At 36.7% G+C, this 14,654-nt stretch overlaps 2 protein-coding genes across 3 annotated transcripts; one reads left to right on the top strand and one right to left on the bottom strand.

The window, feature by feature from the left end:
* Positions 1-132: 132 nt before the first annotated feature.
* LOC122047361 lies at positions 133-5,183 on the bottom strand. Its single transcript, XM_042608580.1, has 5 exons — positions 4,489-5,183; positions 3,528-3,995; positions 3,031-3,408; positions 2,894-2,961; positions 133-538 (listed from the first exon to the last, which is right to left on the bottom strand). The coding sequence occupies exons 1-5, from the start codon at positions 5,053-5,055 to the stop codon at positions 331-333; spliced, it is 1,689 nt and encodes a 562-aa protein (XP_042464514.1). The 5' UTR covers positions 5,056-5,183; the 3' UTR covers positions 133-330.
* Positions 5,184-10,676: 5,493 nt separating this feature from the next.
* LOC122047359 (calcium-dependent protein kinase 4-like) lies at positions 10,677-14,276 on the top strand. 2 transcript variants are annotated; one of them, XM_042608575.1, is made up of 6 exons: positions 10,677-11,014; positions 11,097-11,646; positions 11,760-11,955; positions 12,057-12,164; positions 12,732-12,794; positions 13,862-14,276. In XM_042608575.1, the coding sequence occupies exons 3-6, from the start codon at positions 11,839-11,841 to the stop codon at positions 13,991-13,993; spliced, it is 420 nt and encodes a 139-aa protein (XP_042464509.1). In that variant the 5' UTR covers positions 10,677-11,014; positions 11,097-11,646; positions 11,760-11,838; the 3' UTR covers positions 13,994-14,276. The 2 variants fall into 2 exon arrangements, with proteins under 2 accessions (XP_042464509.1, XP_042464510.1); XM_042608576.1 differs by having other exon boundaries at positions 10,680-11,646; positions 12,732-12,791.
* The last annotated feature ends 378 nt before the right edge of the window (positions 14,277-14,654 follow it).

Raw genomic sequence — 14,654 nt, 5'->3', positions numbered from 1 at the left:
CTCAACAAAATAGTTTTGACCAGTTCAATTCCACAGCCAAAAGAGCATTGGCCGCTTGCATTCTCGGGCACACAGCAGGGCTCGATCTTCTCTTTTCTGCAGAGTATTCCTGGCAAAAGAGAACACACAAAATAACAAATCTGGAGAATTATCTATCATACAAGCATCCATCTACCATTTACAGAACAGGAGCCTAAAATTCTAACTTCTTGTTTACGTGAGGACTGATGACCGTTCAATCTTTAATTTTCTTCGTAGAAATTACAAACTTACATCATCGACAGCACTGTGAATTACATCGACAGAAGCTTCTCATTTTTAGGACATCAACTACGAGAGGATGGACATTGCTCTCTTCAAGTCCATGGATTTTAGGACAGATTCAGGTAGGCAAGAGCCTTTAGGAATCCACAGATCACCTTCCTGGGGAAGCAATATGTTATGACTTTTGCTCTTTGAGTCACTGTTTCTTTCTGCAGATGTAGCTTCTTTCTTTTTCTTCACGAACTTGAAGAACTCGGCAACTTGCCGTGCGTACCTACAAGATCAAAGTATCAGATTTTTGACATGGAAAGCAATTCGCTCATTTTAGTAACACCGATCCTCTTTATAACTCGGTATAGTAATCTATCCAGACATTTTAACTTTAGCAATTGCATCCTAACCTATTTAAACCTCCAAAATGGTACCCTCCTTCAAATTTATCAAACCACCTCACCTTAAGCAAGATTAAAGTTCCCCCATTGACTCACTGATCTTGATTTTTTTTTGCTTAGTATGATGCAATACTCATATTAAATTCGATAAGAGTAATCATATCAAAGTATCAAGTCAACTATAACAACAAATGGATGACAAACTAATGATAGGACAGACAAGATTTAAATAAATTAGGATAAATTATTTAGATAAGAAAATTTTCAGCCTTCCACGTATAATGCTCAACAGGTATTATTTCTTTTAACGTAGTAGTATAACCACTGACTAATTTGTCTGATTTACATATGTGATACCATGGTAAAATAATTTAGTTGGAAATTGTATGCAAAGCTAACCAACCTCATCTGAAAATTCTCACTGGTCCAATTGGTTCAACAACCAACCACTTAATCATTCCTAATCTCCAGAAACACCCAAAAAAACTGAGTACTAACAGTTGATTTATTGAACCTGCCCCGTGCATGATTTTCATCTTAAGCTCTGTCTGTGCCAATGAAAACTATTTGCTAGAAAATATTTCTGCATGCTCTTGCGTTGGATATACAAAGTTACTCTGGTGAGCAAAAGTAGTTGACACTGAATGATCATTTAACATGGAAAAAAAAGACTTCAATACACGACACCAATGTGTCCTAGATATTGTAAAATAAGGAACGATAACCAAGTTACTGTAAATCAAATAGATATAAATATAAATGAAACAAAAACTTAAGTTTGCAGATATATAAATAGATAATGTAAAATAAACTAAGATGGCTACCCATCTTAGGCCCTGCTTGGTCTAAATTAAAAGAAAAGATATTTTTTAAAAAAAATAATGATGATTAAAAAATATAAAAAGATCTAATAAAAATATGGTAATAAAAAAAAAGTAGATTAGAATGGTTCGATAATATAAATTTTTATTGTAATGAAACGATATTATTAGATATTATAAAAATATAAGATACAATAAAATAAATAAATAGCATGGTTCAAAGATTAGCTCATGAGTTATGTTTGATCTAATGTTGTACCATCTCTTTTATATCACCAATAAAATCCCCACGGGATGCCCAGTTGCTAGAGGATGGCAGATTTGCGAGGTAGGGATCAATCCCCAGCATACGGGCGCATGCTCTCAGGAAAAAGCTCCTTCCACCCTCTAGCCACTTAGCGGTCGATTATAAGCTGATCCCGTGATTTACCTTCCTTCACATAACCTGAAGACGGACTGTAAGGGACGTCTAGAGTCGGACTGTGAGGGATGTCTGGAATGAGCGTAATCACCTTTTGCTATAATAAAATCTAATTAAAAATCATTTTAAATTTCTTTACAACAAAACTAAACATACAAGGATAAGTGACCACCCTAGAACATATTTTCTATTTCCATCCTCTAGATAATTTTTTTTTCCCTAATGACACTGTTTTTAGATGGTTTCTATAGTAGATAGATGATCAAATGAACAATAGAGAGAGAAGAAGATATTAGACATGTTTAAAGGCAACCAATGAATTATACAATTAGATGAGTTTAAAAAAAAATAAAGCTGATGAGGTAAGAGAGAAGGAAATGAAACAAAACTCTAGCTGGTGTAGAATGGTAATTTAATTTATCTGAATATTATTAGTGACATACTTGGATACACTCCATGTAACCAACTCCAACAAGTTGGGATTCCCACAGCTTGATAATGATGATAATGATAGTTTTTAGGTGTTTGTTTATATTGGTTTTTAGGATGCGGCTCTTTTGAGTGCCTAAATATGTTCATTCTAGTTTTTTGAATGATGTAAAATTAGCTCTTGAGGAAATTATTTCAACCCAATAACTAAGGCATCAGTGTGCAAAAATGTTGATCTAAATGGACAACAAGCCCCATTCAATTAAGTACACACGAGAGATGATGACCCTAAGCAGGCTAAATAATGAAACAGATGAAATTCACCGCAATTCCAGTATCCAAATTATGCATGATGGTGGAGGGTGCCTGCTTTTGCATCCTAATAGTACTAATGACAGCTTTTAAGTTGAGGCACTAGACATGATTCAGATGTACAACAAAGGAGAGTAGTGGACATAAAATATAAAAATATTAAAAGAAGATTAACAAGAATCGAACTGTGTGATCAAAAACAGGGAAAGAAGCAGTCAGGCCACAATATTTGGTGAAAATACTTCAGAACTTACTGCTGTTTGGCTTCAATGTCCCTGTTAAAATCAATGTTGGGTTCACAATCCAGAACTAAAGCTGGAACCTGATCAAGAATAAAACTCTTAGATTCACTGAATAATTTTCTTTTATAGGTAAAAAAAGTGAAAGTCACCTTTTGGATAGTTGGATGCATATGATCACCTTCTAAAAGAAACACACGACCTTTAATATCCAAATGTACAGATTTATCCATATGCAGAGGCAACTGACTGACTGATAATACACCATGCTTTCCATTTTGTGAAGGGAACAACCAACTTTCATGTTTCTCATGTAGATCCCTCAAGTAGTCCAAACTGACACCTCCTTCTTCTTCTCTCTTACGCAGCATCATACGCTTGTGGCAAGTATCAGGGCTAGCTCTAAGATAAATGAACCCGTCAGGAATTAGCCCCGGAAGGCTCGATACAACTGGATCGAACCATGAATCATAGATGCTAATTTCCATTTCATTCATCCATTTGGCCTCATAAACAGCTCTTACAAATACCTAAACACAGAAGATAATCAGCATCAAGACTTGACAAAATCCAAAGAAGAACTAAATGACCATGATTATCAAATGAAAATGTTGCTCAAGTTATTAATTTATCACACAAGTATGCTTACCATTCTATCACTGAAGACACTTCTTTCCATCAGCCTGAGAGGTTTTATTCCAGAAGCTGATTCTCTTTCCTGCATGACCCTCGTTACAAATACATAATTCTGAAAGGTGTATGCGTACCTTTGTGGCTCAGCATAGAAGGCATCCAATATATTGAAGTGATCAGGACCAACATCCTGCCACTTGGCAATAGGTTCAGGAACTATTTCCACTAGATCACGTAGTTCAATTGTTTCATTAGCTATCCTTTGAAGAAAAGTAGTCTTCCCCACACTGATATTCCCTTCAACACAGAAGGTAAGTCTATTGTTAGGTGGAAGCCTGATATTAGACTTGGTAGTATCATCTTTCAACTCTTCTTCCACTTTTTCTTTGATAAAGGAGGTTATGCTCTCTGCATGGTTTTTGTGGATGATACCTATGGAGCTTTTTAGGTATTCAACCATCTTCTGGCTTGATTTACCAACAACCTGCCAAGACAAAAATTAAGTAAGGGAAATCACCTGACTATTCCGAAAGGAAATTCAAACACTGAAGGATGGACACGTTCCAGAAGATTTGCTATAGCATACGCAGTGACTTGGAAGAAATTCAGTCCATCAAATTGTCATATTAGCAATTCAACTTCCGGAAACATAAGAAAGAAATTTATGATATGCAATACAAAGGACATTGAATGCAAATGCATATATCAACCAAGGAAATGGCATTAAACAATGAAACTATACCAAGCCAAGTTATCATAAAGATACCGTAGCTTTTTCACACCAAGTATGTGAACTCATGAGCAAATGAACATAACAGGAAACTTGCCCTTATTCACAAATTCACAGGGAATTCCAAAAGGGACGTATTAGTTAAACTTTTGAAGTTTGTTCGTGTGTGCATGCGGCACAGTGGATAGAACTCCGAGCACAGGTTGCAACAGCTAAAATTAACTCAATGGGGAAGCACATCCTACACCTTATCTATGTAAAGTTGTTTGAGCTGATCCACGCCTTCAAAACCCTTGTCGACCAGCTTCCTTAGATTCCGAGGCCCAACCCCAGGAATCGCTAACAACTCTAAGCTAGGTGACAGGGGAGCGGGAGCATCCAATGAAGCTCCTTCCCGTACCCTCCTGTCCACCGGTTTTATGGTTGTCTGCCGCGTTGCCCCACTTCTTTTATCCCTGTCCATAACCCCATCCTTCTCCTCCTGTTCCACTTCGGAAGTGCTCTCCAAGTCCCCACCTTTCTCCCGGGTCCTCTTAGCTTCGACCGTCCTGAAACTCCTCGACCATCCGCCGCGGGACAAGGAAGCCGAAGCAGAAGCTCGAGCCGGTCCGAAGAGACTGAGCGCATCTTCTGGAAATCGGAAAGCAGGACATGCGTTCCTGCAGGGACGACGGATAGGAACGAGAGTGGAGACGGAGCTAGAAAGAGGGAGGCGGAGGGATTGCATTGGAGCGAGTAGGAGCGGTCTGGCGACTGCGGTCTCAAGGCAGCCGGCAACAGATAGTACGGGTGTTCCACGCCAGAGCTTGCGCATGACTTCCGCTGTTGCTACTGGAGTACATGAAGAAACGTAGAAGGAGGAGGGAGTCACGAAGGGAACTAGAGAGGATTAGGGTTTTCGGCGGGAGGTGTAAACTGGGGTCTGTCCCCGTATTGATTATTTCTTTCTTATTTAAAACGGCAATTTACTAAAGGATGCGGTCAGTTTCCATTTGTATTTATCAACCGAAATTAGAGCACTTTCACCCGGCTCAATATCGCCAATACAAATTCGTCATCAAGCCAATACCAAAAAAGTAAATAATAAATAATTACTAATTATTAGTAAATATAATGAAAGACATATTCAGATATACCAAATTTCGACTGATTTCATATGGTAATATTCATATCTTAACGATTGCACCATACTAAAAGGACCGGGATCGATATAGATAAACAAATCGGAAGGCATTTTACTTTAATGATTTATGTCCCCTTTTAACAATTTAGTCTCCAACAAAATAAGAGGTATATTTAATGTTGACTTTAAATAATTTTTATGGATTTTAAAAGTAAAACTCTATAAAGATATTTTGGTAGTCAAAGTTCCAATACATTTATGAATTTTTTTTTAAATTCCTTAGATACAAATTATAAATAATAAGAGCTCTACGAAACACTTGTACAATTTTAAAAATAAAATAAAAAATCTTCTCCTCACCATTAAAATTTTTTTATAGATTTTAAATCTTAATTTTTTACAAATAATACCTTTATCTTCTCGCTCCTTTACAACCTCTCGACGGTCTCCGTCAACTTCTCAATATACATTTCATGTGAAGCTGAGAGTCCTCTGAAGCATTTTGTCGAGTGCTCTCGCCATGGTTCGTCGGAACGGAAGTGGAATGGCTGGAACGGGAGTTCCGGTATGGGAACGCCTCACGTTGTTCCAAAGTTTCAGTAAATAACGTGGATTGCTTTGAAACGTCGTTCTCCAACGTTATAATCGCAAAGAACAAATCGCAACGATTGAAACAGAACGACAACCGCTTACAGTCTTTTCTCCGGTGACGACTCACGGTAGCAGGCTATCGGTAGAGATTTTTCTTCGATTGCTCGTGATGGGAAAGAATGAGGAGTGTCATTCGATGAAACTTGTGGTGCTTCGAAAAGGAAGAAAACAAATAGAAAAATTATTTAAGGCGGTCAGTGATGCTTCCATCGACTACTCGCGAGCAGGTCGAAGTTGAAATCGAAGTTGATTTGGATGAGGGTGTTGTGCTTATAGGGAAGGAAAACTTGAGATATTAGGTTCTAATATAAAATATATATTAATAAATTAAATTACCTCTCAACTTAATTAATAGATAATTTTATAAAGTCTAATGAAATTAGACCTAAACATATTCTATAAAATTTTTAAATTTTAAAAATTCATAAATAAATTTTATATATTTCTCTTTATATATTTTAATAATATTATTACTAATCAAATTAATAATAATATTATTAATTTTATTACTAACCAAATTTATCAACACAACACTTTATTAAAAATTTGACCAAATTAAAAGGTTGATCAACATTTCATGATAATTTAGATCAAATTTATAAATAAAAATATTTCAAATTATTATAATATTATTAGATTTAAAATTATATTATTAAAGTTTTTTTTAAAATTATAAAGTGAGACATTATGCTCTTTTTGTTTTTAGCCAAAACAAGATAAAAGTTAAGAAGTTGAAAAAAAATTTTATGAACCAGTATATTATTTATTATTTTATTAAAAAATAATAATTTAATTAGGTATTTTAGGTTTTGATTGAAGATAAATATCACGCGAGACCATGACCACCTACGCTTTTTTAAAATTGAATAATGTTGAATATCACACTTTTAAAACTTTTCTTTTACTTTAAAAACAAAGTTGTGCAACGGAAAGTAAAAGGGACTCGTTCGGTTACTTGGTTCGAAGTCTATGTCAACTCCTACTCCAAGGGTCGCGATCCTTGACCGCACCGATGGGTAATTCACTATAACTCTTCTTTCCGAAAACCTCGGAAAGAAGCAGTGCGTACAAGAGATGAGTAAGATAATAACAGCCTACTATCTTACTTGAGTTAATTACAATGCAAGCTAATAAATGATATACCGACAAATGTAGAAATTGAAGCTCGGTCGGTACTTCCGGACGGAGTAGCTTGAAGAGTTGTAGAAGACTTGTAGCACGAGCAGCTTGCGCAGAGGGGAGCTTTGAGATGATCAGAAAGTATATATATCTTTTAGCCTCAGACCTTGAGCTACTTTTTATAAGTGTCATTATCGTTCAGTCGATCGATCCCTTTGTTCGGTTGACCGAACCAGCTCCCTTCCTTCCTGGCTGGAGTCTGACGTTGATTCGATCTTTCGGCATTAACTGGTCATTAAGGGTTCGGCCGACCGATCCCTCTTTTCGATTAACCGAACAGGCTCCTTCCCTGTTCGTCGAAATTTACTGAGATCCACATTTAATGTTGCATTAATGGTTGATTGGTTCGGTCGACCGATCAGCTCTATTTCCTTTTGTTTCTGATCGATGCTGACGAACTGGCTTGTGCTGAGTCATCATGGTTCGGTCGACCGATCTTACTGTTCAGTTGACCGATCAAGTTCTAACCGAATTCTGGTCTGATTTGAACACTGCTTTGATTTCTCCTTGTTCGGTCGACCGATTCTCCGGTTCGGTCGACCGATCCAACCAAACGTACAAAACAGTGTTAGACAATAAACCTACAAAATAGACGTTAGCACAGTAATAATATATTATGCATGAATAGTATAAGACAGTAGAACTGTCTTGATCTCAACTTGGAAATCTTCCTGGTTTCTTCAGTTAGATCAGTGACCTTAGGTTGTTCCTTTCAGGAACACGACCTCACTGTCGCTCCTCCAGTTGCATATCTCAACTTACCTGCCAAACATTGGTCCTCCAGATCTGTTTGGACTTTGCCAACTTAGTGTCTGATCGCCTGATTCACTAAGGTCTTTCCTGCAATACTATATTAGCCAACAACAATAATAGTAATACAGAATACAATAGTAAACCTAAACATAGAATTACCGAGATCCGTTGGTCCGGTCGACCGTGCGCGATCGACCGAAAATCATCCGATCAACCTTGCTTGGAGTTCACTCCTCCAAAACTTCTCGTTACCTAAGGTTATCTCTCCCTAGGTTTTTCACCACTTGGCTTCACTCACCAAGACTTAGTATTCGGATACCCAGGGAGCAGGTCCTCCAAACCTATCCACCTGGCTTCCACGATATACCGAGATTTTCCTTGCCTCAGTATTCGGCTACCCAAGGATCAGGTCCTCTAGACCTATCCACCTGGCTTCCACGATCTATCGAGATTTTCCTTGCTTAGCCTGCAACTAGGACTTCCCTTGCCTAGCCTACAACTAGGACTTCCCTAAATCAAGCTCCATACTTAAGCATACTTAAACATATTTGTCTGACATTAAAACCTTGGAAGTCGATTACACCAACAAATACACCCCTGTAACCCTACACCTCTCCCTCTTTTCTTCTCTCATAAGACGAGACGTTCCTTTCTCTCACAAAAAATACACAATCGAGGGTTCTCATCCTTAAATTGCAAAGGTATGTTTTTAATGATTTTTTTTTAATCAACCGAGTCGATAGTGTCCGCTATATCAGTTGGTATCAAATTCTAGTATTCATGTGTGAATCAACGAAGTTAATAGTATTGACTGCGTCGAGAACATAGTTTCCATAAAGTTTACAAATGTCTGTAAAAATCTTATAAAAAAGTATATAGAACTTCATGGAATTCGTTTCATAACTATGTGAAACTCTATAAAAGTTAATAAAAATCTATCAACTCCATAAAAATCTATCATTAAAAAAATTAATAAAAGTCATCCAATCTCTTAATTGAATACACTTAGTAAGAATAGCTTATGGAAGCCCTTTATATTACAACTAGCAATACTCATTCCTTGTTAGAGACTTGTGTCCATCCTCATCTTCTAACCGCAACGTATTTAAGGTGCCTTGGTCATTGCTAGCTGCTGAGGATGACGTTGCAACAAAGGTCTCTTCAATATTCCTTGTCGAGCTCATCCCTAAGGTTGATGTCGTCAGATTGGTCAAATGAGAACTGTTCTCGGTTACCTATTGAGCAACCAGTCGCTCTAATCTGGCCTGATGTCTATGCTCGCTATCTTCAAGATCTTGTTCTGCTTTGAGTCTGCCCCTAGCTGTTGATTGTTGGTTACTGCAACTGCTTGCTATCGTCATAGTGGGTAGTCCATCTTAGGCATCAATTTGTTGCTCAGGGAGGGTTTGGGTGAGGACTTGCTACTACATCTCTAGTATGGTGGGCTCCTGTAAGACAGTAGAGCTCCTGCACCAAATCCTGAGCAGTGGCTATTGTTGTTGTCTCTGTCTAACTAGCATGGTGTCATTGGCGTCTTCATGAGCGTGCCTTTTGTCTAGTTGATTGTGACCCTATCAAATGGCTTATAGGAGTCTCGTGTGCTTGCTGCATTCGTGCCCGTAACCTTGTAAGACCCCTTAGTGTGCCCAATCTAATGGCAAATGTCATAGTTTTTTGACATTGCTTCGAATTTATGTTCAAATCAATATGTGCCCCATTGATAGTGTGGTTGACACTGTTTCCACTTTTATACCCTGGACATCCACCTCCACCAAAAAATTATGCATAAGTGTTGGTTAGTCCTAGAAAAACGTATCAGTTTTACTGTACAAATTTTTTTTTTACAAGTGTCGAACATTTCCTTAAATAACCTATTGTGTTCTTTAGAAGTTTAATTAGGAATCGCAGACGGAACTTAACATCATTGATTCCAAATTTAACTTATCTGTTCTTAATGGTTTATATTTGAATCGTAAGCGGAACTTAACACTATTGATTCAAATCTATCTAAGTTATTAATTCCATAAATATTAATTTCCAAAATTTGCTTCCAGGACTGCATGGCGAGGCACATGACCTTCTTGGATATGAGAGCAACCACCACCGCCTAGGCAAAGCCTTTTAAGGAAAGCTAATATTTATTTCCTTAAATAACTCTAGGTTAACCAAAAGGAACAATCGAATCACAAATTCGAAAAACAAAACAAAAAGAAACACATCTTCGAAACAAATCCGAAAATCTAGAATCTAATGTCTCTTGTGTTTGGAATTCATACAAAAGAAATACAACTAGTATGATGCGGAAATTAATTACTAATTATACCTTCCTTTGTAAACTTTAATGACCTCTTGACCTTCTACCGTATTCCTTTTCTTATCCTGGACGTTGTGTGGGTAACGATCTACCGAGATGAGAATCCACCTAAGCCACCTTCTTCTCCGAGCATGATTCGACCACCACAAATATTCCATGAATAGATGTGGTTCGGCCACCACCACAACACTACAAGAAAATTGAGATTTAACAACACTTAAAAAATAATATTTTTTTTTAAAAAATATTATCTTTTTTTTTATTTACAACATTTTTAACTAAAAACGTTGTCTATAATTTATATTTTTTATTAAAGACAACCCTTTTTCATTTAACCGTTGTTTATGGGTATTTTTGTTGAGTTAATGACAACGCTTTTCAAGGAAACGTTGTCTGTGATTATATTTTTAATATATGTTACAACGATTCCCCTCCCTCAAAATTACACGAAAACCTAGCCTCCACAGCTATCTCCACCAAAAGTCCATGAAAAACGCATCTTCGCCAAAACCCTTCTCCGCACCGCGCCTCCTCCGGAAGGAGCTTGAACGCTGCTCAGGAAAGCGACTCAGGCACAACTTCAAGGAATTCATATCCATTCAGAGCGATCGCGAAGAGGAGGGTGGGAATGGGATGAAGCTTGAAGCAGATTGCAAGGATAAGACACACTAGATGAGCTCCGCCCAACTCTGGAGCCCTAATTCTACCGCCAACGACAAGGTCGACGATGATGGCAAAAGCATTGCAGATGAAGTACGAAAGAAGAATCTTGAGCGGTGTTTTCTCCGATTTGATGTTTTTTTAACAGACAAATAATTTGGTTTTGGTTACAAAGAAATGAAAAGCCTGATCTTACGGAGGAGAAGGAGATCGATTGCTCGGAGTGGAAAAGCTACCATTTTTCGTCCGGATTCTTTCCGTTTAAGAGCTCAAAGGAGGCGTCGAAGCCCTCAATGACACCATGTGATCTCTCTCTTCTATCGCTCCCGCCGTCAAGGTGTTGCCTTCCCCATCTCTTCGACGATCGACGAACACTCTGACAGTGGCTCCGGCGCCAAGCACTTTGACAGCGCCAATCCAGCATCTGACTACGCACACCTTAGCTTGCAATTGTAGCATCCTCCGAGGAAGACGAGGCGGTGCTGGGCGTCAAAACTGCATCGCCACATCAAGATCGCAGAATCAAGGAGTATAAATAATGGTTGTCTAGATTCATTTACCTGACCAAGATGGAGCTTGAGAATTTCTTGTCGGAACCACATTCTATTTGACATACTTATATTGGAGGGATTTTGATCCGACCAGATAACTGTGAAGAACCTTTATGACCTAATAGGGATGGCAAACTGAGTTCATTTCATCAGGGGATGATCAATCTTATTGAAGTTGGTGCTTTTGGCTTATCTCTGATTCCATTTTATTGCTGAGAATGTATCATTAGAGGATCACTTTATCCATCTCAATATATCTTTGTATTTTATGGTTCATTCTTTTGCAGGAGACTTTGCACGAGCACCATGAAAAAATTGATGATCTAGAGGCTTCCTTGATTGGGTACGAGGCAAAAGAAACTAGTGATGAAACTGAAGAAACTATGGTACATGGAAGCTAAGCAAAGCTTGATTAGGAATTGGCAGATTTCTGCAATCACTGTTTATTGTGTCTTTGCTCTTGAAGACATGGCATACTCTGAGGTAGCATGATTTATCTGTTAAAGGGTAGATATTTGTTCTCAGGAGTTTATTTATTTTTTATAAACAAGTTCTCAGCTGAGACGCTAATTTATTTTATGCAGGCAATAGCTAGTATTCTGGATGAAGAAGAGTTAGCTGATCTCAAGGACCAGTTTCAAGTAATTGATGTTGATAAAAGTGGTTTAATAAGTTTTGAAGAAATGAAACAGGTTAGACTTGATAAACTTTTTCTTGCATGCTTTGGAAACTTTGGTTTAGGCATCAACATGACACTGATATTCTCTATGAGTATTATTTTACAAGATTTGAGGTTTTTTTTGCTTTTATATATATATATATATATATAATGCATATTTTTTACAACCTGGTATGCAAAAAAAATAATATATTTATCAATCATGTGGATCATTGCTACTGGAACTTGATATTGTAACTAGTTTCTTGTTTTAATTATAATTTTTTACTTAAAAGGTATTTCATGGTTTTGCCTTATAGAGAGAGAGAGAGAGACTCATGACTTCGAGCAGCATTTAGTTCCTCTAAGTCTAACATATTTCTTGATTTTATTTGCCACTCTTGTACTTACTTTTTTCATTTAGTACTGCCTTCTCTCCATTGTTTACTTTTTTTTCATTTCAGACTACCTTCTCTCCATTGTCCAGTGTCTACTAAGTGTTACACAATATAGTGGTCCATTCGCATTACATAAATTAGAATCAATTTGGAAAATGTACTATCTCTGACTCTGCTGTTAATGATTTTTTGGTCATGGTCAGGCTCTTGCAAAGGATGTGCCTTGGCGATTAAGAGGACCACGCGTACCAGAGATTCTTCAGGTTGTAAGTCTCTCAGTTCAATATCATTATTATAGTTGTCTGCTGATTCAGCTACTATACTGTTTCTATTGAATTATGCATTTAATACTGATAGCAATCTGTTATGGACTACTTCACAAATTGCTAGTACAACACATGTAGTTCTTTTTAGCAAATTGGAATGCTATAGATACATAATTTTTATTTCTTTGATTCATCGTAAACTATGTTTGTACATTTGATAGTTCCATCACTTGCTTTGCGCTGAGACTACTTTTCTTACAGCATTACTTCTAAAATGTATATCTCTGTCACTATATGTGATTAATGTTTGTTTAAACAAACTGGAAACAGTTTTTTTTATTTTATTTCCAAAATTTTTATTTATCAACATTCTTACATTTTCCCCTTGTTTTGGGGGAAAATTAAGCAACTTTATATAAAAAAATATATATATGAAAAAGAAAACAAAAGGCAAGCTGCGGCATTCTTTAATGGTTTACTGGATCACCAGCACATTCCTATCGCATGATTATGCACAAAAGGATGAAATTAAATGAACTTGTTAGGCCTATTGCCCTGACCCTAAATTCTTGAAGTCAATGAATCGTCTTGTTAATAAGTAATCATGCATGCGTCATAACAACAAAGAGGTACACCGCCTAAGCTCAAAAGAACCCATCTTAAATTAATGTCGATACCAATTAACAAATGAACCTCAATTGATCTCTATTCATTATGCATTTCTTAAATCTCTGCTTCCATTTTTTTAATTTGGATGATTAATGTTTCAGCTTATTTTTCATAGTTTCAATGTGTAATTAACATACAAAACCTTAACTGATTTCTATCCATTATTCGTTTCAGAAATCTCTGTTTCCGTATTTTATTTGCTATTTTGGTGGCTAGTGCTTACTCGTGCAGTTTTAATCTGTGATTAACATACCTTAACCGATTTCTATTTGTTATCCATTCTTAAATCTCTGCTTCCATGTTTTCGTTTGCTATTCGTGTAACCCTTCTCTAGCGTCAGTACACGACCTTACCAATTTGTCGAAACTGATGGACTGATGATTTATGTTATTCCACAGATAGATAGCAACACCGATGGACTTGTTGATTTCAGAGAATTTGTTGCAGCAACTTTGCATGTGCATCAGATGGAGCAAGACTCTCACAAGTGGCATGTTATGTGGCACTGCATCCGAACCTCAGGGGTGTGACTGGGAAGTACTTTGATGAATAACTATCAAGAAGGCTTTAGGATTTAAGCGAGAAGATGGTTAAAGCCAATAAGTAAAGAACATTCAAGTCAAGAGGATAAGTAATATCTATCAATATCCTTTAAGTTCATGTAATAAGATGTAGTCAATAGGAGTAGCTTTGAATGTCGCCTAATTAAATTTCTTTGTATGCGAATAATTATGTTTGTTATAGAAGTGTAAGGATGATAATTTGTATATTTATCTTGGTTGTTTATTTAATAATATGTTGTTGATTGAAGTAGATTCATTTTCATTTATCTTTTATTTGTCTTTGGTATTAAAAGATTATAATTTAAAACCTCTTGTCTTTTGCTAAAAAAGATAACGTTTTTTTATGAGTTGTGAAACTGTTGTCTTTGCTAAAAAAGACAATGCTTTTTATGTATTGTCTTTAACAAAGACAACGTTTTTTTTGCGTTGTCTTTGTAAAAAAAGACAATACTTTTAAAGCGTTGTCTTTGCTACAAACAACAACGCTTTTAAAGCGTTGTCTTTGAGCAGACTTTTAACAACAGTGCTTTTAGCAACGCTTTTTCAGCCACATAGACAACGCTTTTAAAGCGTTGTCTATTAGTTTTTTTCTTGTAGTGCCACCAAGCTCCAAGGGATGCTTCCTTTC

Source organism: Zingiber officinale, chromosome 2B, assembly GCF_018446385.1.
Source record: "Zingiber officinale cultivar Zhangliang chromosome 2B, Zo_v1.1, whole genome shotgun sequence".
Taxonomy (NCBI): domain Eukaryota; kingdom Viridiplantae; phylum Streptophyta; class Magnoliopsida; order Zingiberales; family Zingiberaceae; genus Zingiber; species Zingiber officinale.
The sequence above is the reverse complement of the archived record's forward strand: the minus strand, read 5'-3'. Positions and strand labels throughout refer to the sequence as shown.